This window comes from Emys orbicularis, chromosome 23, assembly GCF_028017835.1.
Source record: "Emys orbicularis isolate rEmyOrb1 chromosome 23, rEmyOrb1.hap1, whole genome shotgun sequence".
Taxonomy (NCBI): domain Eukaryota; kingdom Metazoa; phylum Chordata; order Testudines; family Emydidae; genus Emys; species Emys orbicularis.
The window spans coordinates 19630083-19656775 of NC_088705.1; the positions used below are offsets into that span (position 1 = coordinate 19630083).

At 47.5% G+C, this 26693-nt stretch overlaps 1 protein-coding gene across 1 annotated transcript; it reads left to right on the forward strand.

The window, feature by feature from the left end:
• The first annotated feature begins 1022 nt into the window (after positions 1-1022).
• On the forward strand, positions 1023-23329 carry LUZP1 (leucine zipper protein 1). The gene is made up of 3 exons (XM_065421840.1): positions 1023-4187; positions 21284-21451; positions 23291-23329. The coding sequence occupies exons 1-3, from the start codon at positions 1023-1025 to the stop codon at positions 23327-23329; spliced, it is 3372 nt and encodes a 1123-aa protein (XP_065277912.1).
• Positions 23330-26693: the final 3364 nt, after the last annotated feature.

The following is a 26693-nucleotide window of genomic DNA, read 5'->3' on the forward strand; positions in this document are numbered from 1 at the left end:
TTCCAGTTTCCAGCTCTAGTTTATGGTCATTGATTCTCTGTCTAAGAGTTTGCCTGAGATGTGCACATTTCTCTGAAGTGAGGTATCTGCTAATGGAATAGTTTTGTGCAGGGATCCATAATGTGTGCATATGCACACAACTAACCAGTCACAGAGGAGCATGCATCACACACGCACGCACACAAAGAGCACTAATCAATCTTGGAGGGGCGCTGAGTGGATACACTAGGGTAGGCAACCTATGGCACACATGCCGAAGGCGGCACGCGAGCTGATTTTCAGTGGCACTCACACTGCCTGGGTCCTGGCCACCGGTCCGGGGGGCTCTACATTTTAATTTAATTTTAAATGAAGCTTCTTACACATTTTAAAAACCTTATTTACTTTACATACAACAATAGTTTAGTTATATATTATAGACTTATAGAAAGAGACCTTCTAAAAACGTTAAAATGTATTACTGGCACACAAAACCTTAAATTAGAGTGAATAAATGAAGACTCGGCACACCACTTCTGAAAGGTTGCCGACCCCTGCACTAGGGTGACCAGATATCCCGATTTTATAGGGACAGTCCTGATATTTGGGGCTTTTTTTATATGGGCTCCTATTACTCCCCCACCCCCGTCCCGATTTTTCACACTTGCTATCTGGTCACCCTAGGATACACATACATACTGTCTGCCTAACTGAGCTTAGGAGGGTATTCATTTCTCCCACCCACCAGTGATGGGATACTGTTGGCGACAGTACACTGTATTACTAGACTAAATGGACCACTGATCTTTTCCACTGTGTCACTCCTTATGCTCTGAATTATAGCGTTCAGAAACATGTTTAATGAAAGAAGAGATTATACAGAAGAAACATTTCCTACCTTCCTGTATTCACTTTGTTTTCTTCTTTCAGGCTAAAATTGTCTCTGTCAAAGAAGCTGCAGGATTCAAGGAGAAACCGACATGTTTAAAATCACTCCTTTGATCCAAACTGAAGAAAATTGAACCCAAGAACAAAAAATAAAAATGGCAGAATTTACAGGTTATAAGGAGACTTCAAATCGCCATCTTCGATTCAAGTTACAGAGTCTTGGCCGTCGTCTTGATGAACTGGAAGAAGCAACAAAAAATCTCCAGAAAGCAGAGGATGAGCTTCTTGACCTTCAGGACAAAGTTATCCAGGCAGAAGGCAGCAATTCTAGCATGCTGGCTGACGTAGAAGTTCTGAGAAAAAGAGTGCTGAAAATTGAAGGCAAGGATGAAGAAATAAAAAAAGCTGAAGAGCTCTGTCAGTTGATGAAGGAAAAACTGGAGGAGGAGGAAAGTCTCACTCGAGAACTTAAATCAGAAATTGAACAGCTTCAGAAGAGAATGGCAGAACTGGAAAAACTGGAGGAAGCTTTCGGCAGGAGCAAGAATGATTGTACTCAGCTGTGTCTGAGCCTTAATGAAGAAAAAAATTTGACCAAAAAAATATCTACAGAGTTGGAAATACTTAGGATGAAAGTAAAAGAACTTGAAGCATCTGAAGACAGACTGGATAAAACTGAACATAGTTTAGTAAGTGAGTTAGAAAAGCTGAAATCTTTAACACTGAGCTTTGCTAGTGAAAGAAAACACTTCAATGAAAGAGAAAAGCAGAATGAAAAATTAATCCAGGAGCTAACACAAAAACTAGAACAAAACAACAAACTAAATAGGGCAGATCAAACTAGAAATGCATCAAACCTGCTAGAAAGATCATCAAATAGTCTTCTGGATAGAAATGACCTGAGAATTGAAGATGACTTGACCTCTGCATTGCCCTCTAAAGAAACCAGAAGAAAGGGAAGCTTGGATTACCTAAAGCATGTAGAAAATGAAACCAGAAATAAATCAGAAAATCAAAAGAATAAAAATCAAGAAGACAACAAAGTGAAAGATCTCAACCAAGAAATTGAGAAACTTAAAACTCAAATTAAACATTTTGAATCTTTAGAAGAAGAACTTAAAAAAATGAAAGCCAAAAATAATGACCTGCAAGATAGTTATCTGAGTGAACAGAATAAAAACAAGCTCCTGACTGGTCAATTGGAAGAAATTAAAATTCAAATAAAGAAACAAAAGGATATGGAGAATGGTGAGGTGGAAAGTGAAGAAATGAGCTTCCCCAGCAGAATTAGACATGACAGACCTAAATACAGAGGTATCACAGCTGAGCCGGCAATTTCAAAACACAAGTCACGGGAGCTTTCACCTCAGCATAGACGAGAAAGGACACGGAACAGAGAATTCTCTTCCAATAATGACAGTTATACCACAAGTAGCAAGCAAGTTCCCAGTCCAAGTTTAATTACTAGGAGAACAGTAAAGGCATCTAGTACATCTGCTCTACTAGACACTGTGATTACTGATACAAAAAGAATGGAAGACAAATCAGCAGTTGCTACATATTTATCTATGCAGAAAGATAGTGGTGCTCCACAAAATGAAGTGAAGAAATCGAGAGAGCAGCCATCTGTGCTGAGTCGATACCCACCGGCTGCACATGAGCACAAATCTTGGAAAGCATCTTCCAAACCTGGGAATGAAAGTGGACTGAAGACCAAGGTTGAAAAGCCATCTCAAATATTTAGTGATGTTTGCCAAGGTAACTCTGATGAAAAATCAAGCAAAGGAGAAATGACTGTATCTTTGACTGAAAAGATGAAAACAAACCAAACAGAGATGTCTGATCTATGTGTAGAGATACCCTTTATGAAAAGTAACCATGCACCATCCAATGAAACAGCTTCATCATATAGATACCATATCTCTTCTCAGATGTTAGCAGCTGAATCCACCAGCTCTAAAGCAGAAGCAGCAACAGTCTCTGTTTTATCTCACAGACAGTCCCCAGAAGGGAAATCTAAAAGAACAATAAACTCCCAAGAAAGAGAATTTACAGACACTTTTCATGAAAATACAAAGCCTCCAACTTTAATAAAGTATTCAAACAGCTCAAGAAGTCAAGAAGACATCTTACAGATTCTCACAAGTCAAGGTAAGGACCAATCTGCACCATCAGTTACAGATCAGACAAATGTTGGCATAAAATCTGACTCTTTGAGATCCAAACCCATCAAACCAGCTAGCCATGAAAAACTTAGTACAGATGAGGAGATTGGTAAAAGCACCAATGCTGCTACTGAGTCAGAACTGGAGACGAGAAAGAAACCCAGTTCCAGAGAATTCTCAAGCTCCAGAGGAGTTCTCAGAGCATCTCTCTTTGAAAATGATAAAAATACTGGAAGTGAAGATGACCCCCTCAAATCCATAAAGACATCTTCAGATGCCGCCAGCGTAGGATTGAAATCCAGAAGGTCATTCAGCCCTAGAGAAGCTTTGAGATCAAAAGCCATCATTAAACCTGTAATAATTGAAAAGGACATGAAAGAAGTAATGGGAGGGGCTGGGTCTGAAGAATACTCTCAAAAACAGAAATCTCTCTTTAAAACTGTGACAAATAAAATGACAAGCAGCATAACAATCTTCCCCTCTGAGCCAGCCAACACAAGGACCAACACAAATGAAGCCGCAAAGGAAAGACATACTTCTACCAGCAATATTAGAGTCGCTCCAAATGAGCTATCAACCATAACAAACAACATCAGCACACCCTTTGAGATCTCAATTAATAAGAGTGATATTGCTCTGAAATTATCTGAGGCAGATAAAATTGGGGATTTAGCTCTGAGAAACAGGACGGAAACACTAATCTCAAGAAGCAGTATTATGATAAAACCTTCTGAACACATTGAGAAGAACAATTGTGAGCCATCCTTAGAATCAATCAGCTGGAAAAGCCATGGGCCTTTAGAAGCAGATTCACCAGAGACAAAACACATCACTCTGAGAAGTTCTTGGAGGACAAGGCGGGGATTACAATCTTTGGAAGACTCTCAGATCAAAGTGGAAAAAAATACAGCTTCCACTCGTACAAAGGCATGCAAGTCATCTACAGACCTCTCTGAAACGGAAGGGGCCAATGCAAGAATACATTTACTTGAGCAGAATTCAAGGAAGTCCAGGGCCACTATTAATTCTTGGAATACCCCTGAATTAGAATTCCGAAGGACCCAAAGTAGCTTGAGTGCATCTGAGCTATCTACTCGAAGGAGCTACGTCCATGATCCCATCACTGCTTCTACTTGGAATCGCATGACATTACCAGTAAGTGTTCTCTGTCTTCTGTTACTTTTAACTGTCATTCTCTTTTTGAAATTGTCCACTAATTGTAGGATGCCCAACTTGAAATACTAACAGTTCTGATTTTCAGAGATGTTACATTCCCACAGCTCCTGTTCACTTCAATTGATTACCTAACTATTGAGGCATCCAAATTAATTAGCGACTTTGGAAAATTGGCCGGATTAGTTGTGTTCCCATCTGCCTCATTCTTGTACTGCTCCCTGTGTAAATAAAGCCATACTCATCTGTTCTTTCCAAGGCTAAGAGAGGAAATAATTGGTCCCAGCTTAGTCATGAGCCTATATGTCTTTTAAAGTCAAGCTTTGCAAGGTAGAGTCAGCAGGAAATAGCAAAGAATTCATTTAAAGAGTGCTGCACTGCTTCAGTCTGAACTTTCAACTTCCATTTTTAAAGGGACGCTGGCTGTGTCACCTCCATGTGTGACATACCTCAAACGGCTCCCTGGAACATGTCCTAGCAGACCACAGAGAGACGGCTGGTTGCGTGGTGCTGCCATCTCCTCCTAGTTCCAAGTTGCTAGATCACCTTGAGAAAAAGCTTAAAACACATGAACTGCTTTCCGAGCATTACTTTTCCTTGCTATTGAGGATGTTATTCAGTTGTCAGTGAGAGGAGAGCTTGCATAAGGGGAAATCCAGGAGATGCTCTCACTGTTAAGATGTGGTTCTCTCTCTGAAGAGGACTGAGAATCCCTGACATTAAAACATTCATCTGGTGGGGTGTGTCCATTCTGGCCATGCTAAATAATATGTGTTTTAATTACTGTTTGAGTTCAATGTACCCACTCTTTATGCAGTATCTATACAATACAAACAGCAGGGGCGCCCACATTAACTCCCACAGCCATTTTCAGTGTTGGTCTGAAGCACAAATAAAGTACAGAAGAGATCAAAGGTCTGTAGGGTCGTTGTGGAAGGGAGGGAATTCTCAGCCAAATGAATTTGCTACTGAACAAAGGTTTCCATTTGGGAATATAGATGAAGATGTGAGAGGGTATTTTTGTTTTCCAAACCTTGCTTTGTTCCCTAGAACCAACTTCACCTCTCGGGGAGTAAGCATACAATGCAACACGGCTTTACTTTGTAGCATCTATTGTCATTAGAGAGTTAGGGTCAGATTATCAAAGATATTTGGGCACCTAAAGATGCAGATGGGCACCTAGTGGATCTATATTGGACCTGATAGGCATGTTTGAAAATCCCACTAGGTACATTTCTTCTTTGAGTAGCTGAAGACATCTATTCCAAGTAGGTGTGTGCGCACCCCAAACGCTGGAGCCGGAGACTTTTGCCTAGCAGTACCATTAGAGGGGCAGCATCCGGCGATATGAGATGGCACCGCCCCAGCCCCCCTCAGTTCCTTCTTATCACCCATTGGCTGGAGTCAGAGCTCGTGTGGTGGTGGTTTTCACAACCTTACATTCATCTTTTTTGTGTAGCTTATTGTACATAGTTAAGAGTTAGATTTAATAAAAAAAAAATAGAGAGAGCGTATTAGTGGCTGTGCCCCCCCCTCGATGCCCTCCCCAGGTTTAAGCATTGTCCTTCGTGTGGAGTGGCGTTTCCCAACAGTGACCCCACACACACTGCTTGCTCTGCCTTGGCAAAGCCCATCTTAAGGAGCGCTGTTCATCTGTAGATAGTTCAAGAAGAGGACTCAGGTGGTGCAGGTCCTTTGCCTCAAACAGCACCTGCTTGAACAAGCCACGTGGCCTGAGCCCACACAGGGGACTATCTCGGGCCGCAGATTGCCCTGGGGCTCAGAAAGTGCTGCTGCCTCTTGTTCTGGGGTAGTGACCTCTCCGAAGAGGCACAGGAGTCGTTCTCCATTGTTGGCACCAAAGAAGAGTTGTCCCAGGGCAACTCTTCTGCCTTCCCTGGCATGGGACCAGTCCTGGTGCGCAGGATGGCACGTGTACATCTGTTCCTCCTTTGGTACAGGGCAGGAAGGGCAGAAACCCTGTACTGTTGACTCCAGTTCTGGCCTCCAGGCATCTATTTAGAGTCCAGTACTGACTGGAGGGATGCCAGTACTGACCGTGTCTGTGATGTCAGCATACCAGGCTGTAGCGGACCTACTGTGCCTTTTGGTCCCGTCATCGCTGCTGGTCAAAGACTTCGCGAGGCTGGTGTCTGCAGTGGCCCCCCAATTAATGAGGTGCTCCTCAAACCTGTGAGTGCTCTTTGAGGTACACCGGCTTCATTACCGCCAGTGGTCAAGTGCTTGGAGAAGCGCTATTTTGTGGCTGTACAGGCATACAAGGGGGTCTATTCCCATCTGGCCCCAAACTCCCTGGTGGTCATGGCAGGACAGGTTCAAGTCCACCTCCAAAGACAGAGAGACTAAACGTTTGGACCTTTTGGGCAGAAAGGTATGCACCTCCTAATGGTTACAGATGAGGATTGTGAACCAGCAAGCTTTATTGTCCAAATATGACTTTCTCAATTGGTTGACTATGGCCAAATTTGAGGATCAGTTGCCTGAAGTGTCTTGTGATGAGTCTTGTGTGTTTGTCACCGAAGACTGCTTGATGGCCAAGATGTCTTTGCAATCTGCCCTTGATATTGTGGACACCTCGACCAAAGTGATGGCCTTGGCGATTACTATGAGGAGGGCTTCCTATCTCCAAAACTCAGGGATCGCTCTGGATGTCCAACAAACAATCGAAGACTTGCCTTTTGATGGCAGAGCCTTGTTTTCAGACAAGATTGAACCCCTGCTTTCCTTTAAGGATTCCAGGGCTACCGTAAGGTCTTTGGGGGTGCATACGCTGCCCATGCAGAGACACCACTAAGGGGCACAGCAACAACAACTGTACAGACCATCTGTACAGCATCCTTTTGTCAGCCCTTCTCCTCGAGACAGTGAGACTAATCCAGGAAGAGGGAAAGGTCTCACAAGAGGAAGCACTCGAGCTCAGGGCCTGGCTGGGCTGTTCACCCTCCTTTTGCACCTGTTAATCGCCCATTTTGACTCATTGGTCCAGAGCACCGTTCCAGTTCTTCTTCTTCCACTCTCGTTGCCTCCCACCCCCTGTTCCATTGGGGACAGGCTGGTCTGCTTTTATAATGCCTGGGTCTCAATTACCTCTGACAGCTGGGTCATAGACACACTGTAAGATCGGGCTATACCAACCAATTTCTCTCCACGCACCAGTCCCACTCTTCAGGAACCCCTCTCATGAGATGCTGCTCTTCGAGCCGGTCAGCTGTCTGCTAATGTTGGGAGCGGTGGAGGAAGTTCTGCGAGAACACCAGCGTCATGGTTTCTACTCCTGGTACTTCCTGATACCAAAATCCAAGGGCAGGATGAGGCCCATCCTCAACCTTTGCAGACTCAACAAATTCATCACATATGTGAGGTTCCACATGGTCACACTCTTAACTATCTGCCCTGCTCTGTCTTAGAGTGACTGGTTTGCTGCTCTTCAGGATGCTTATTTTCATGTGGCCATTCTACCAAGTCACAGGAAGTTTCTTTGCTCCTTAGTAGGAGAATGCCATTTTCAGTACATAGTTCTCTCATTCGGCCTCTCTTCTCTTCCTCCCCCCCCCCCCCAAGTTTTCACCAAATATATGGCAGTGGTCATGGCATACCTCTGGAGGAAGGAAATCCACATCTTCCCCTACCTTGATTACCAGCTGCTGAGGGGCAGTTCCAGAGAGGAGGTTCTTGCCCATGTTAACACCGCACACCATTTACTCAACCGATTGGAACTCATTCTAAACACCACTAAGTCAACCTTGGCTCCCACTCAACAAATGGAGTTCACTGGGGCTCTGTTAGATTCCACAAAGTTGAGGGTGTTCTTGCTGAGCGACTGCTTCCTGGCAATTCAACAAATGTGTCTCCGTCTACAATCGCAACCTTCCATGACAGTTTGCGTGTGTTTGAGCCTGTTGGGCCATCTGTCCAGTTGCACCCAGGTGGTCTAGTTTGCCAGGTTGCGTCTTCACCCTCTTCTGATGTGGCTCAGGACAGTTAACCGCCCAACCCTGCATCTCTGGACTGGTTGATTCACCTTCCTCCACTGGTCCTGGAGTTCCTGCACTGGTGGGAGTCCCCATGCAACTTGTGCCAAGGAGTTCCTTTCACTCGGCCCTCCCCGATCAAATCAGTGATTAACATTCATCCCTTCTGGGTTGGGGGGCGGATTTGGACTTGTTGAGGGTGTAGGGCCTGTGGTTGGAACAGGAAGCCTTGTTCCACATCAATGTATTGGGGCTTCAGGCTATCTACAATGCATGTCGTGCCTTCCAGGACTGCATCAGGCATTCAGTGGTTCACTTACTCACCAACAATACCACCACAATGTACTATGTGAACAAACAAAGGGGAGCCCACTCCAGATTGCTCTGCCTAGAGCCAATCAACCTATGGCAGTTCTGCATCAAAGAAAACATCACCCTGGTAGCTGTCCACTTGCCAGGGGTGCAGAGCCATCTTGCGGAGTGTCTCAGCAGGTTTTTTTTCCCCGAGCCACGAATGGTCCCTTAAAGGAGTGTCCTTCAGATTGTTTTTGCAGCATGGGGCATCCCCATGATCGATTTATTTGCAATGAGGGAAAACAAGGAGTGTCACCTATTCTGCTCTCGGGGAGGGTCTCAGCCCAGGCTCTCTCTGACACTTTCCACTACAGCTGGCAGTCGACTCTCTTATATGTCTTCCCTCCTGTCCCAATCATTCCCTAGGTCATTGCCAAGCTCAAGGTGCATCAAGCCAGGGTCATCCTGATTGCCCTGGCGTGCCTGAGACAGTGTTTTTTTTCGGGCCTCCTTGTTTTGTCAGATCAGCCTCCCATGCCGCTACCTCTCCTTCCCAACCTCTTCACACAGATGCATTCTGCATCTGGCGATCAGCTCCCTACACCTTACGGCATGGCTGCTGCATGGCTGAATGAAGAGGAAGAACATTGCTTGGAGGCTGTCCAACAGGTCCTACTTAGCAATAGGAAACCTTCCACTTGGACAGCCTACTTGGCAAAGTGGAAGAATGGGGACTTCCATCCAGCACATCTTGGAGTACCTGCTACACCTTCAGAAATCGGGCTTGGCACTCAGTTCTCTGAGAATGCACTTGGCAGCAATAGCCGTGTTTCATCCGTCTATTCAAGGGAAATCAGTTTTTTTCCAACGCCATGGTGACAAGGACTTCTCCGCCTGCATCCTCTGGTCCGAGGACCAGTCCCCTTGTGGGACCTAAACACTGTTTTAGCAGCTCTTATGGGACCTCCATTCGAGCCCCATGCTTCCTGCCCATTGCTCCTCTTGTCTCAGAAAACTGCATTCTTGGTAGCCATTGCCTCTGGGGCCTCCTTACACACAGTTTTCCACGGACAAGGTAATGATCCAGCCACACCCAAAGTTCTTATCCAACGTGGTCTCTCAGTTGCATTTGAACCAGGTGGTGTATTTTCCCCTAAGCCACATTCCTCCGCAGAGGAGCAACGCCTCCAAACGTTAGACACTGAATATGACTGAACTGTTTCGTGCTTCACCTTGCCTGTTCATATCCTATGCGGACTGCATGAAGGGACAAGCGGTGTCTGCACAGGCTATCTCAAGATGGATAATGTCTTGTATTCAGACTGCGTATGAGATAGCGCCAGCTATGATTCCACAGCAGATATGGGCTCATTCCATGAGAGCACAGGCAACATTGGTGGTGTTCCTTAGTGATATTTCCATATTGGACATTTGCATGTGGCCATCCATCCATACATTTACGGACCATTACATGATCACTGCATGTTCCAGAGCAGACGCTAATGTTGGAAGAGCAGTCCTGAGATCCTATTCAGATAGACTCCGAGCCCCGCCTCCGGACGGGGCTACTGTTTGTAAGTCACCTACTGGGCATACACGTCTGCATCTACTCAAAGAAGAAATGGTTACTTACTGTAACTGTGGTTCTTTGAGATGTGATGAAGACGTGTATTCCACGACCTGCCCTCCATCACCTCCGCATTGGAGTCTTCCCCTAGACATTTGATGCGAAGGAACTTAGGGAGGTTGGGGCGGCGCTGCGGCGGCGCTGCCTCATATATGGGTTATAGACACAAGGCGCAAACACTGCCCCTCTACGGGTACTGCTAGGCCTGTCCAGTGTGCACACAATTACTTGAAATACACATCTGCATCACATCTCGAAGAACCACAGTTACAGTAACTGTTTGTCAAGGTATTTAGGTACCTAAATGAATCTGGCCCTGAGATAGTACAGCTAGCACTGAGTTCTCTGTTGCTCAACTGTTATTTAAGAGTCTAGGTAAGAACATGGCAGGTAAACAAACCGGCCTGGCCTGCCAGGGGCTTTCCCTGAACAAGCAGTGGACAGGCTTTGAGAACTACTGTTCTAGCTGGTATTTTAAATGAGATGGAGGGTGACTGAGGGATCTTGGAAGGCTGGAGATGTAGAAGGGAAAGTTTTTTCATTGAGATGAGATTGTGTGCAGGGAGAGGCTTCGGGAGGAGAGACCAGAGATAAATAAAGAATACGTGATGGCATGGAATACAGGATTTTTTGGCTTCAGTTTGGAATAAACACATCTTACATGCATGGCAGAGCTATGAATGTGTTAGCAGTGCAGCCCAAATGAAGCTTTTACCCAACATTACACATTTGAGTGGTCATGTACTTAGCACCTTGAATCAACTTTCCAGACCTTGGAGGGATAGAAAAGGTCTGTACTGCCTAACCTCGAAGATCATGAGTCAACCCAGTTGTATGATTTTTGGGATCTAAGTGTGAGCCTTTCCCTGCAACTGTGAAGGCTAGCAACATTTTTTTAGATGAAAGCTGAGCTTCTCACACAATAACATGACTCCAGGAGCTTGGTCTTCGAGAAAAACAACAAATATTGTTAGATTTGCAATAAAATTGTAAAAGTTGGCAACACTGAAAATTATACATTTGAGAAATCTCAAAAAAATCCCCTAAAGGATCTAGGTCTATATCTGGGGGGGTCTGCTAGGGCTACTGTATTCCACAGGAAGACCCTTCTAAGTGGCATATAACACCAATCTTTACTTTGGCAGGGGGTGAGATATCGGACCTTAAATCTGCTACCTGTTCAGGACCATGCTATTACCAACTTTGGGAGTTCAAATATCATGATACAGCTCCCTGCCCCCCAAATCACAAGTTTGTCTGTCAAATAATAATTTTTAAAAATCATTGGTGTTGTCTGGTTTTTGTGCTAAGCCGGGCTCCTTGTGTGTGTGTTTCATGATGCAAATTCAACACACTCACAAACTGGGGGCACCTACCCACTTCTGGCTGATGGGAGGGACACACTCCCCAGGCCCTTCCTGTGCTTCCCCCAGGAGGCTTCCCCCTGCTCTCCTATCTCCCCTGTCCTGTCCCCTGCTTCATCTGCACAGAGCCCAACTGCAGCAATTGCTGCGGCAAGGGTAGCTGACTGAGCAGGGCTTGGGAATGGAGGGCCAATGCACCTGCCTTCTCTCCCCCCCCCTCCCTCCCCCAGCATTGTTCTACCCTCTCAATGCAGCATGGTGGGAGGTTAAACAGGGCTGAAGCTGCTGCCACTCCCTGGGCTAGGGCCCTGCTCTGCACGCAGACAGGAGAAAGCTGAGGCTTCCCAGCTTGCTGAGGCCAGGTGTGAGACCCAATGTATGACAGAGACCCTGACTGGGGGACACTAAAATCGTTCATGCAGGGAGGCTAAACTTTGGTGGGATGTGCCCCGCAGTGCCACTCTGTAACCTCAGCCTCAGGACTCTTCAGTTCTGATAGAAAGAGGGGTCAGTCGTAAAATGTGTGGGCAGGAAATCTGTGAGGAGCAGGCAGCTTTAGAGCTTCAGCATCAGCTGTTGGAAGCTCTGCCCTGTAGGACCCAGCAAACCTGGCGGCGGCATTTCAGGTGCTGACCAATTGAAACTGTCAGCCAAAGCCAGCAGCTCAGGCTGGGGGGAGTTCCCTCTGGTGGTCACAGGCAGAAATTCTTGAGCTGCTCAAGAGACCACAAGTGGATGTAACAAACTGTGAATGTTGTCAACGTTACATGTCCAGCCCCTCAGACACTCTGGGAGATTCCACACTTCAGAGGAAAGAAGCAGGAGTTTCTCTGGCGGGTTCTTTTAAAAACTGTTTGAAGCTGGCCAGAGGTTTGGAATGTTAGAATCTTTCCTGTGAAGATGGACTAGCAGGCAGAGAGCAGGCCCACAAGTCAAAGGTGCAAGATACTTGCAGTTTATCCAGTGGCTCTGCTATTAATTACAGTGGTAGTACTGGCTCCTCCACGGAGCTGAGCTGTATATTAAAGCAGCAGTGGTATGAGAATTAAGTTCCCATCCTCTCCCTCACTCTAAACATTTTCAGACTTTCTCCTTCCAGGCTGAAATTTTATGTCTTTGGCCTCTGCCTGAAGGTGAATTGTTGATATATATATTTATTTATTTATTTATTTATTTTGAAAGTTTGAGCAAAATCTGTTTAGCCATTTTTGGGCAAGTGGAGAGTGAGTCACCTACTGGGCATACATGTCTGCATCTACTCGAAGAAGAAGAAATGGTTACTTACTGTAAATATGGTTCTTAGAGATGTAATGCCAACATGTATTCCACGTCCTGCCCCCCCATCCCCTCTGCATTAGCGTCTTCCCCTAGACCAGCGGTTCTCAAACTGTGGGTCAGGACCCCAAAGTGGTCGTGACCCCGTTTTAATGGGGCCACCGGGGCTGGCTTAAACTTGCTGGGGCCAAAGTCCGAGCCCCACTGCCCAAGGCCAAAGCTGAAGCCCAACGGCTTCAGCCCTGAGCAGCGGGGCTCAGGTTACAGGCACCCTGCCTGGGGCTTCACCCCTTGGGTTTCGACTTTGCTCCTTCCCCGGCCTGGGGTGGTGGGCTCGGGCTTTGGCTTTCCACTCCACCCCACCCCACCCCCTGGGGCAGCAGGGCTTGGGTGAGCTCAGTCCCCCCTCCTGGGGTCATGTAGTAATTTTTGTTGTCAGAAGGGGCTTGCAGTGCAATGAGGTTTGCAAAATCCTGCCCTAGACATTCGGTGCGAAGAGACTGAGGGGGCTGGGGCAGCGCTGCCTCATATAGCCGGGGAGGGGTTATAAACACAAGATGTGAAGACCACCCCTGTATGGGTTCTGCTAGGCAAAAGGCTCTGACTCTGGCATGCTCACACTTACTTGGAATACACGTCTGCATCACATCTCGAAGAACCACAGTTACAGTAACTGTTTCATTTAGGTACCTAAATACCTTGACAATCTGGCCCTGAGATAGTACGGTTAGCACTGAGTTCTCTGTTGCTCAAGTGTTATTTAAGAGTCTAGGTAAGAAGGAAGGAAGATGTTCTAGCTGGTATTTTAAATGAGATGGAGGGATCTTGGAAGGCTGAAGATGTAGAAGAGAAAATTTTTTCATTGAGATGAGATTGTGTGCAGGGAGAGGCTTCGGGAGGAGAGACAGATAGATAAATAAAGAATACATGATGGCATGGAATACAGGATTTTTTGGCTTCAGTTTGGAATAAACACATCTTACATGCATGGCAGAGCTATGAATGTGTTAGCAGTGCAGCCCAAATGAAGCTTTTACCCAACATCACACATTTGAGTGGTCATGTACTTAGCACCTTGAATCTAACTTTCCAGACCTTGGAGGGATAGAAAAGGTCTGTAGTGCCTAACCTCAAAGATCATGAGTCGGATCCCAAAAATCATGCGGTTGGGTTAAGTGTGAGCCTTTCCCTGCAACTGTGAAGGCTAGCAACATTTTTTTAAATGAAAGCTGAGCTTTCAAACCTAGCTGATAAACCTAGGGTGCCCTTTCTTGGAGGAGACATGTATTTGCAGTGGCTCAGGTGTGAACACTAACCTCTGGCCTAGAAATAGCCCTCAGGAGCAGGGCACAACTTGAACCTACAAGGCGTTGGGATAATCTATTCTGACCACCTGTGTAGCACAGGCAAGAGACCTGCCCCCAAATAATTCCTAGAGCAGATCTTTCCCCTGCCCTCCCACCTCACTAAAGAAACAGTATTACAGTGAAACCTTTCTGACCTCTTGAGAAGAACAATGAACCCTCCATTGGAGGCAATCAGTTGTAAGAGCCATAGGTCATTGGAAACAGCTTCTTGAGAGAGAAAATATATCACAGGGAGACATTCTTAAGTTCTTTGGAAGACTCTTAATGCAAAGTGCATAAAAATACAACTTCCACTATATCACAAACACATTCAAGTCATTTACAGCCCTCTCTGAAACAGAAGGAACCAACATAAGAATATACCCAGCATTTAAAAAGAGCTAGTGCCACTGTTAATTTCTTCCATCACATTTCTGAGCGTGGAGTTGCTTTAGGATGCAAACCTGTTCTCATTCCTGAGAGCAGTTTTAGTCATATCATACCCACACACACACTTCCCACGGGAGGCAGGGGATAGGACTGGCAACCAATAGGTAGGACAGAGCAAAAAGATGGGAGGCAAGATCCTGGGCACACCTCAGCAAACTCACAGTCCTAAGGGATTAGTTCCCTAAGAGTGAATGCTATGTGGAGAGACGCTAAGAGCATGTTGAAGGGCAAAGTTCAAACCTCCAAATCCTAGGATGAGCCTGGTGTCTAGTTCAGAGCCAATGTTCGGTGGGGGGGGGCCTTCAAAGGAGCAAAAAACCAAAGTAGTGGGGGAGAATAAAATCTGCCTGGGTAAGTGCAGATGTGAACGAGGCAGAGGTTCTCAAATGTGCCTAAGGGATTTAGGGCCTCAAGTCCCATTAAAAGTCAAGGACAGTCAATGGGGCTTGTGCTCCAACATCCATTTGGCACTTCTGAAAATCTTCCTGAGCTCAGTAGGCTAGAAGAGCATCCAAAAGAAGTGGAAATCCTACTCAAACACCAGAATTAGACTGGGACAAAACTGTCTATGTTGCTTTCATCCTAGTGTAACAAGGCCAGATTTTTGAAGATATTTAGGCATCTAATGATGCAGATAGGTGCCTAGCAGGATCCTAGGTACCCAACTCTCATTGATTTCAGTAGATTTCAAACTTGATTTCAGTGGGAGTTGGGCACCCTGGCCTTTTAGAAAATCCTACTAGGCACCTGTCTACATCTTTAGGTGCATAAATACCTTTGAAAATTTGCCTCTTAAGTTCTTTATAAACAGCAGTGGAATTTTGTGGGCGTTTTAGAGACAGTCCACTATGTCAGTGTGGGCAGCCACAAACCATAATATGTGGAGGACTGCAAAATGACTCGATTCTCTGGAGGTCTTCGAGCCTCGAACATCGCTAATAAGAACGCTATGGCTTGGCTTGATCGGATTGCATACACCAAAAAATAAATATTGTAAACAGAATTTATCTTCCCAACACCTTAGAGGTGAGGCGGTATTCCTAGCGGGGATGTTTTTAAATCTACAGGATACCAGTGTATTAAAAGAATTGGCCAAGAAGCTTTCTGAACCATTAATGTTGATTTTTAACAAGTCTTGGAACACTAGGGAAGTTCCAGAGGTCTGGAACAATGCTACTATTGTACCAGTTTTTTAAAAGGGTAAACAGGATGGTCCAGGAACTATAGGTGGATTATCCTGACATTGATTCCTAGCAAAATAATTGAAAGGCTGATACAGAGTTAAAGATGGTAGCATAATTAGTGCCAGTCGTCATGGTTTTATGGAAAATAGGTTCTGTCAAACAAACTGTATATTTTTAATGAGATTAAAAGTTTGGTTAGTAAAAGTAACTGTTAATATAATAAAAACAACAAGGAGTCCTTGTGGCACCTTAGAGACTAACAAATTTATTTGGGCATAAGCTTTCATGGGCTAGAACCCACTTCATCAGATTCATGGAGTGGAAAATACAGGAGCAGGTATAACAATTCAATTGACAGCAGGATACCAAGGGAGGAAAAATATCTTTTGAAGTTATTTGTCTTGTTAGACTGACCTCACACTTGGTAAGGCAACTCACATCTTTTCATGTATTTATACCTTCTCCTGTATTTTCCACTCCGTGCATCTGATGAAGTGGGTTCTAGCCCATGAAAGCTTATGCCCAAATACATTTGTTAGTCTCTAAGGTACCACAAGGACTCATCGTTGTTTTTGCTGATACAGACAAACACGGCTACCACTCTGAAACCTGTTAATATAATATACTCCTGTAGACTACTGGAAGGCATTTGACTTAGTCTTGCATGACATGCTGATTAAAAAAGCTTAGCACTATACAAAATCAACATCGCCTATATTAAATAGCTTTAAAAGGTAATTGTAAATGTCATTCAATGAGGGTGTTTCTAATGGGGTCCCACATTGTTTTGTTCTTTATCTTAATGATCTGGAAGAAAATATAAAATCATTGCTGGTAAAGTTTGCAGATGAGATAAAAAATTGGAGTGGTAAATAATGATGGGGACAATTGAACTGGATTGGTAAATTGGGTTCATTTGAACAACATCCATTTTAATACAGCCAAATACAAGGTCATACGTCTAGGAAGAAAGAATATAAATCAGCCTTCCAGGATGGGGGACTGTACTCTGGAAAGCAGTGACTCTGAAAAGGACCTAGAGGTTATGGTAGATAACCAACTGCACATGAGTTCCCAGTGTGATGCTATAAGGGGTCCCTGGATGTACAAACAGGAATAGCAAGTACAGTAGGGAGGTGGTATTACCTCTGTGTAAGACCTTAGTGAAACCATCACTAGATACTGTCTAGTTCTGATGTCTGTATTTCAAAAAGGAAGTTGTCAATGATGACTGGTCTTCAACAGGGGTCTCCCCCATCCTCATTGAATGCCCTAACTGCTGGGCTAAAAGTCAGTCACTCTGTTTCTGGCCCAGTGACTAATTATTTATACAAAGTGGAACAGCATCAACAGGCAAGACTAGAAGAGACATACTTCATGCTAATCCCCAGCCCAGTGGCTAGGGCAGCCTGAAGGGAGATGGGAGTTCAAATCCCTGCTCCACAGCAAGCAGAGAGGGATTTGAACCTGGGTCTCCACTCTAAAGTCACGTAGGTGGGCTGAAGGTTATAAGGGGGAGGCAGCACCAACACCTGCATTTCCGGGATCAGCACTGTTTAGCACAGGGCTCTGAGCATGCCTGCCAAAGTGAGGCCCCTAAGGCAAGATAGATGGGCAGAGTTGGCCCTAGATGTTTTGCCAACCAGGGTGGAAAAAACCAGCCAAATGATGTCACACACTCCGACTCCACAGTGTTGAGTTGGTGCCCCCAGAAATTGGCACCCAGGGCACCTGCCTCTCCAGCTGGCCCTGTCGGCATGGGAATGCTGAAATTGAGGCTGCTGCCAGGACTCACATGTGAGAGAGGTACCTAGGTGTTAGGACTGAGGTGACTGTGTGCATACCCAGTAGCAGATTTTAGGCACCTAAGTGACTTTGCAGGTGGAAATTTAGGTGCCTACAGGTTTAAGTGGCAGCTGAGTGCGGGTTCTGAGGATCTAAATGTTGGATGCAGGCATCTGAAGTGTCTGTTAGGGGCCTGAATTCCTTTGTGGATTTAGCCCTTTCTGTTCAAAGTCTCTCCTGTGGGAATTGTGCTGGGGAACTAAAGGGGGGTGTCCTTTGTCTCCTTTAATCCTACATTTTAGTTACAGGTATTTTTAGTAAAAGTCATGGACAGGTCACGGGCAGTAAACAAAAATTCACTGCCCATGACCTGTCCATGACTTTTACTAAAAATACATGTGACTAAATCTTGGGGAGGGGGTGCCCCGGGTGCTGTGGGGAGGCAGCTTGGGGGTGCCATGGCCCCAGTCCCTGCAGGTGCTGGGGGGGAGGTGGGTGGCACTGCATGGCCCAGGACCCCCACGGCTCCCCAGAAGCAGAACCATCCCTCAGCTCCTAGGCGGAGGTGTGGCCAGGTGGCTCTGCACATTGCCTCCACTCCAAGCACCGGCTTTGCAGCTCCCAGAGGCAGCACGCAGAGCCCCCTGGCCATGCCTCCACCTAGGAGCCAAGGGATGTCGCCGCTTCCGGGGAGACCTCCTCCCCCCCGAGGTAAGCGCCGCCCAGAGCCCCCACCCCTTCCTGTGCCCCAACCCCCAGCCCTGAGCCGCCCACCCAACGTCCTGTTGCTGCTGGGGGAGGGGGACCCGAGGCTGCCCCCACAGCAGCCGGTGCGGCTGGCCCAGGGGCTGCTCGAGCTGCTCAGGCAGCCCCCGGGCCAGCCAAACCAGCCACTGCAGAAGTCATGGAGGTCCCGGAATGTCATGGAATCCGTGACCTCTGTGACAAACTCGCAGCCTTAGCCGTGGAGCCTATTGCACAGTGAATTTATCACAGGAATAGAACTTGCAAGAACATATCAGCTGTAATCACCAAGGATGTGATATTATTTGTATCTAACCCAAACAGCTAAAGAAATCCATTATTTTAGGAAAATGAGTGGCTTTAAAGTAAAATATGCCAAATCTGAAGTGCTGTCTGTGAATTTGCCAGCCTCTGAGAAGTCACCAGAAAACATTTGATACAAATACCTGGGAATCAGATCTTAAAGTGCCTAGAAGAGCTCCATGATTTCAATATCAGAGCACTACCTCAGGAAATGGGAAAAGATTTGGAGTGCTGGGGGAAGTATGCAATTTCTTGTTTAGGGATACTAGCCACACTCAAAATGAGTATTTTTCAAAGGACATTTTTCTTGTTTCAAAATCTTTCTATAATCATCCCAGATAAAACTCTAGCAAGAATACACAGAGGGTGTTAGAATGTAGATGGAATGAGGGTGTTCCTAGATTCCAAGGCCAGCAGGGATCATTTTGATCATCTACTGTGATCATCCTGTGTACACAGGCCAGAGAACTGCCCCAGCTTTTACAAAAACAGTCAATCTTGATTTAAAAATGGTCAGTGATGCAGAATCCACCATGACACTGGGTAAATTGTTCCAATGGTTAGTTACTCTCACTGTTAAAAATGTACACCTTATTTCAAGACTGAACTTCTCTTGCTTCAACTTCCAGCCATTGGATGCTGTTATACATTTCTCTGCTAAATATGCGGGGCTGATCTGACTCCCACTGAATTAAACCAAACTCTTCAGAGTTCGTAGATAATTTTTCTTTCTTTAAAACAAACTAAATGCATAAAGTTATGTTTATGTGACTTGAATGTTGCACAATTGCAACCACAAAGTCCAGAAATGGAAAAGTTGTTCCAGTAGCAACATGTAACCAGATGCATTGCACAGGTGGAGTATGTTTTAATTCTGCTTTGTTTGTTTAAGAGGTAGTTTAGACTCCCATCTTCAAAGACAGCTGCTAATTTTAGAGTATCCAGTTTTTGGTTACCTGGTTGAAATCAATGGGAGCTGTAGACGTTCTTCATCTCTGAAAATCAAATACTAGGGCCCAGATCCTCAAAAGTGCTTAGAGGCCTATCTGCCTCTGCTGGTACCTAAGCACATCAGCGAGGTGCCACTGGCATTTTGAAAGCCGTGACTCAGCTGGCGCCTAAGTTTCCACTGGTCAGGATTTGCAAAACCGCCGAAGTACTAACTCTGCCCCAGCTACTGAGCTGCTCCGAGCCCTTGCTGAAACCTCATAGCCCCCGAAGCAGGATTCTCAAACTAGGCAGGGGAATGCCTGGCTTGCTAGTGGGGCCTAATCCAGTCAGCATTCTCTGAGCAGGCCTAAGTCCTGATACCAGTCAGACCCCTCAGCAGGAGGGCTGGAGACAGGCCACTAATAGGCAGCAGAGAGCCTGCAGAAGAGAGCACCAGGGCCAACGGAAAATGTAGGGCAAGCATGAGAAAGGTATCAAGCATGAGCAAGAAACAGAGAGAGAGAAATGGTTACAGATGCTAGGACATGGGCTTCCTAAGCAGCTGAACTGGCTTAGAGCCCTGATCCTCAAAGGTATTTAGACACCTAACTCCTATGGGAATTAGGTGCCTAAATACCTTTGAGAATCTGGGCTTAGGTCCCTAAGTGCAGGAGAGCATTCGTGGCTGAGGATCCTCAATGGAGGGAGATGCCAGGTCGTACCAGGTCAGCCACTTAGGCATCTATACCCCTTTCTTCTCTCTACCCCTCTCCTCAACCTTTTGCTCTTGGCTGGCTTAGACGGCTCCCTGCTCAGCTACCTGACTTCTGAGAACCCCTTCCTTAGACACCTACCTTATGGGGGGGTCTGGGCACCTAGCATGGGCTGAAATGCAACAGGGCGGCAGAGCACCTAGGGGTTACGCACAGGGCCACCCAGAGGATTCAGGGGGCCTGGGGCAAAGCGGGGGAGCTGCGGCGCTTGTACTCACCCGGCGGCACTCCGGGTCTTCGGCAGCATTTTGGCGGCGGGGGGCCCTTCAGTCGCTCCGCGTCTTCGGCAGCACTGAAGGACCCACCGCCGAAATGCCGCCGAAGACCCAGGCTGCCGCCGGGCCAGGGCTTGCAGGGCCCCTGTGGGGCCTGGGGCAAATTGCCCCACTTGCCCCCTCCCCTCCCCCCCGGGCGGCCCTGGTTACGCATTGCAATCCTGACCAGAGCAATGCTGAGGTATCTCTAAGGATCTGGGCCTGTGTGTCTAACACTGGGCATCCAAAAAGGGAAGCCCCTCACTCAGTGCCCACTTTGAAAAATGTTGGCTTCAGAACGCTGCTGTTTATTTTTATAAATATTAATTGAAAACGAAGCAGTTTGCCCTGAAGCCAAGTTAATGGTGCTGTTGCAGTCCTAATTTCTACATTTCTTGCCTGATTAAACTGTTTTTTTAACTTTGGGACCTTGTCATTGCATCAGTTATTCTGCACTCTGGGTTTGCTGTGGGAATACATGGGCAGCAGGTCGTTTGCTGATGATGCAAAGTTATTTTCATCAGTAAAACTGACAGAGGACTGTGAGGTTCCCCAGAAGGCTTTATGCCCTCTGTGAGACTGGACAGCACAATGGATGGTGAAACTCACCATGGGCAAGTGGGCACATTAGCTAATTAGCCATGACTTCTCTGATGCTGCACACCTGCAGGACTCTTGGAGGCAGCTCTAGTTCTGGGCACTCTGTGGTGTATTGAACAGCACAAGATTTCCAACCTTTTTGCTCCTATTACTACAGGAGGAAAGCAAAGATTTTGTTCCCAGTTCCAGAAGAAAACATTATGGCTCTTCTGAGCAGCTGTCCCAGGCTGAGACTTCAGAGAAAAGGCCAACCTCCCAGATGGAGCTGCAGCAGCGCCCTGGAACCAGCCCCCATGCACAGCTGGGCTGCAAGACAGAGGACCAGGTCGGTCAATCTAAGTGCTATTCTAAAGAGAACTAAACTGGTCAAGGGTGAGGCTTCAGAGATTTGCAAGCTTGCTGACTTTCACCCTACAGCCAGGTCAGCCTTGGGGCCACTGCTGCTGCAGGGTTGGGGGTCCATTCCTGCCCATGTGCTTGGGGTATGCGGATCCTTCCTACCTCTTTTCACACGGAGGACAGGGTCACAGGGGTATAGGTAAGTGGGTGGAGGGTCAGGTGGCTATTTTCGCTCCCTGTGTGATTAGGTGTGAAGAACAGTGCAGGAGCTGCTCAGAACTCTTTCTGTTCAGTGTTTGTTGAGAAGCAAACCCAACAGATTGCAAGTCAGTCGGGGTGACATCCTGTTTTGCCTCACTCTGAACTTTCCTTTGGGTACAGGCTTGTGTGCAGGGTCTCTTCCCGTTGATTTTCGTTTGTCAGAGTTTGGAGCAGTGGGTGGTGAGGAAATCCTCTCTCACAAGCACCACTTCCTTCCCCACACAGAGAACTGAGAGGGGATTTGCATGAGCCTACACTGCACTGTAACACCCATGGCTGGCCCATGGCAGCTGATTTGGCTTCGCAGGGCTTGAACTGCAGGCCTGTAAAATTGCAGTTGCAGACGTTCAGGCTTGGGCTGGATCCTGAGCTTTGGGACCCTCTCCCTCATGGGGTCCCAAAGCCTGGAAGTCAGCCTGAGCCCAAATGCCTACGTAATGATTAAACAGCCCTGTTGCCTGAGCCCCGCAAGCCTGGGTCAGCTGACATGGGCCTGAGCACGTGCATGGCCAAGCCTGAGAAACACTGCCTGGGAACTCGTAAAGATATGAATTTTTTGACATTTGGCTGCTGTTCCTTCAGAGCCTGTCTGCACTGGCACTTAGAGTGCATGGCATCTGTCCTGAGTATGCTCTTTTCGATGGATGCTGTTAGCAAAGTAAGCACTATGCAACTTAATGTGACTGCTGTGAAAAGCGACTGTCAAATGGCATCATGGGGCTCCGTATGCATTGTGTCTCCATGACTCGAGATCAGATCTGTCTAATTTGGAAATAAGACATGTTTTATAACTGTCAATGCCACCAACTCCCCTTTGGGTCTGAGAGTCAAGCTGAGTTCTTTCCATTCCCTGCCTCATCACCAATGGTAGTTGTTCTGCAGCCAAAGTATTCCCAGAGGGACACCTTAAGGTTAATGACATTGCACGGGTGTCATTAGGATCATGATCTGCCGAAAATGGGGCTCCACAGATTTAGCTGAGGGCTTATTTTGGCCCTGCAGGGTCACCTATTACTGGTGATGATGCACAAGATGAAGCCAGTGTGATTCATAGATTGCAGGCTGCCTTCTTGAGGTTGGCAGCTGGAAAACCCTGGAAATTAGTGCCCTGGTTATATCCACTGGGAAACAGGCCAGGTCCCTAAGGGAAAAATTCCATAAAACTGAGAAAATAGCAACTACAAAACTGTGCTCCTTCTGTAGCTCAAGGAGGCTGATTTAACAAATACGACCTGTCCCTGGACAAGGCCATGGTATCACTGGGAAGCCTAAGGATGAGATGGGGCATGTCAGAGCTGTTCCAGTATAAATACAGAAAGGGGGTAGGTTCCACTGGCCAGATCTGACCCTGTCTGCTCCCTCTGAGTTGCCCTGTCTGTGCATGAGGCTGTGGCATTTGCTCCCCCCAGGGGAAGGTAGGAGAGGAGGTAAAGGGAGAGGGTTTGGGTGGTGGTGGCTGTCCAAGAGAAGTTGTGATGTTTGTTCCTCTGGTGCATACTGCTGTTGGAGAGGAACAGATCTCTGAGCTGCTCAGTATGTGATGCTGTGGGGTTCTCTCTTCTAGGGCATTTCCCGCTCCTCCCGGATGACCTCTAGGAGATGAACTTCTTTCCTTTCACCAAACGAACACTCCATTTCGTGGGGCAAGAGCCAAGGCTGTTACCAGCTGCATGGGTGTCATTCCTGCCTTGTAAACGCAACGAAGCCTTCAGCTAGCCTGGAATCTGTTTTATAATGTGATTTGTGTGGGACAGAAGATTAACGAGCACATTTTCCTTCTCTGCCAGGAAGGTGGCTGCAGAGACTTCTCTCAGGGGAACCCCACTTCTCATCTCTGGTCTGAGACTGGATTTGTCTTCACAGGAATATAGGTCTGTATCAGTATGGAAACTCCTCTGGGTCCGTGGCCACTGCTTCTATAGCCTGCTATGGTACTTGCAGTACAAAAGAGAACCCTACATTAACCACTGTAATTTATAAAGAACAGTAGAGCTACCCCAATAGCCACAATGCAACTGGCTCTTACAGCTGCTGAGCACATCTGGATTTTCAAAAGGAACCAAGTCCTTCCACGTCTGAAAGTTTTCAGTGTCATGGTGAAAGTTTGCATTATTCTTAATCTGACTCTGCTATTGCTCAGTCAAAACACCTTGCACCAGGAAAGCACATGAGTTCCCAGATCTCTTCAGCCACATGAAGGAGGAACGCATTCACCCCAGGTCACATCCATGTGCAGAGAACATTGCTTAGAGAGCTTCTTCACCAGGATTCCTGCCACAGGCCTGGCATGCCTTGCCACCCCATTCCTCCTTGGCCAGAGATTTGATAATACAAGGCTGTTTACTGAGCCAAGCAAAACAGCAATGAACGCTTCCCCCAGCTTGGACCTGGCTGCCTTTCAGCCAGAGCTCTGTGCTCCCACTGCCCCTCCCACACCCCTCTCCCGCCTTAGCTGCCATGCACTGAGGTTCATGAGTGGAGCTTTGCACCCTGCACTCGAAGGCAGAACCCTCCTCTCCAAGAGGCACAAATGAGCATTGAGCTAAACTGGGATTGATATGCTCAGGCCATTCTCCAGCCTTGCCAGGAGCCATCCTGTGTGTCTCCCTTCTGGCCAGGGGCTGTTCTACCTTCTCCCCACTACCCCTCTGGATAGGGGCTTTTCCTTGCCCCTCCCTGTTACCACACTGGACAGGGGCTATTCCACGAACCTCCCATCATGCTTCAGGACAGGGTGATTGCCTGAACCTTCCTGTCTCCCCTCTGGCCATGCTGGGAGCCATTCCACCCTGACTCCATTGCATTGGCTATTAGTGCTGCATGGCACCCACCCCGCACAGTGCGGGGGGGGGGGGGGGTGCTACATGGCTCCCAGCCCAGTCAGGGCCGTGATCTCATAGTCTGTTTGCTCTCAGGGAAGGCAGTTTGCATGTGAACCACAGATGGGTACAGAGCTCTCATGTTCCCATAGACAACCCCATCCCTCTCCAATCTTCCCATCCCCAACTCACATATAGAAACAGCTACTCTTTCCCCCGGACCTCTCCTTTAGCCATCAGGAATGGCTGCCCCTCCCCATAGGAGATCACCAGTGGGCCCAGCCAATCCAGGGGTTGGGGTTAGGGAGGGAGGCTGGAGCAATAATAGGAGAAAAGAAGAGGAGCCTACTGAGCCCTTATCTTCTGCACCCACCTAGCCCCCATGCACTGTCACTGGGGGGCACTGCACTCTGGGCCAGGGAGGAAGGAGTCCCTGTCGGGTCCCAGGAAACAACATTGCCTTCCCCTCATGCTTGCCACTAGGTCTCCCCAGCACCTGGAATCCATGGAGGAGCTCAGCCTGGGAGGCTGCTGGGTAAGGCCCAGCTCGCTCAGAGCCCCTCTGCTTGGCCTGTCCAGTGCAATGTGAGGGGAGGATTCATTGCCTGACATTCATGCCCTCAGCCCCACACCAGGAGAGCTGAACTCATTTTGTGGCTGACTCCTGCCCATGCTGCAACCTCGTATGGTAAGGACAGCAGAGCCCCAATGACAGGAGTGTCCTGAGCCTACGTTGTTGTGGCCAAGAGAGGGGTGATCTGCTCCCAGAACAAACCACTTACTACGTGACATCTCAGGGCTGGGGAGCAGCCTGCCGCAGATACACCTTGTGTAGCACACCAATTCCCCTTGGGGCCCACTGCTCCAGTCCCTCTACTTTACGCCATCTGCTGGGCAAAGGGAGTTCTGCAGATTCCTCAGCCTAAGCTTTGAGGCAGCTGCAGTAGGCTCTTCACCCTCTGCTGGTAGGACACCCTTGCATATAACGGTTTCCTCCCCACCCTCTCATGGCCACCACGAACCTCCACTGAAAGGGAACGAGGCTGGAACTCGGTGTTTGTTGACAGTGTTAATGCTCCACACAATTGCCATGTTTGTCCCTTCCACGGGTGTGGGGGCAGGGTTTAGCCTTCACTTGCCTTCTTTCCTTTTAAACTGGGCACATCCTGTCCCACCACACCTGGAAGCAGCAGTGCTCTGAACACTCTGTACCATCACTGGACCCAAATTCCCAATGTACCCCACAGGAGGCAGCACTTTGTGAGGAATAAGGAAGAAGTGCTCCCCAGGCCAGCTGCTGGACTGGCAGCAAAGGGTTATGGCTGGTTTCATTCTCTTGGGAAGGGTGATTGCACTTGTGTATTAACTCCGCTCTAAGCATAGTCAAAGTCACAGTACAAGGTTTTCTTTGTATGCTGATAATAGACCAATCCTTCCTCTTTATGTCTTCCCCCCTTACTTTCCCAAGGTTCATGGCTAAAATTTTCAACAGTGCTGAAGTCACTTCAAAGCCTAAATCCCACTGCTGTCACTGGACCTCATCTCAGCAGTGAGTTGGGCCATGTCATCTGTGGTAAATGGCTCCCTGGGCACCAGCAGCATGTGCGCCCCTCCTGCAAAGGCTTGTTCTGCTGCCATTGTGCCTCTATCCCGGTCCATGCACTAGCTTGCTGAGCCTGCCCCTCTGTGCAGGGTTAGGGTAGCTCTCTGAGCCTTGCCACTCATGCAGGGAACTAGCGGAACCATTTCCATGGCCACCAAGGGGCGTTAGCCTGCTGGAGCTGAGCCCAGCCTTGGTGAAGGTGTCTGTGCTGTGGCTGAGTCAGCAGAGTCTGCAGTGATCTCTGGCCTCGCCATTCCTCAGGCCACATCTTAATGCCCCTATATCTCCTGAGGGGGGAGTGTGCTACATGCACCATCACTCCAGCTCCCTTCAGTCTGCACAGAACCTGGGCGGGAGGCCTCATGTTGCTAATTAGGCAGAGTTCACACAGCCCCTCTGTCTGCTCCCATTGAAGCCAGAGGGGGTGTTGCCAGAGATGTCACTGAGAGCAGGAATGGGGCCATGCTAACTTAGAAGCAGTCATCCAAGCACTGGGCAGTGCCCTTCCTCAGTCTGCCTGCAAACAGGAACTCCCCATTTGGACA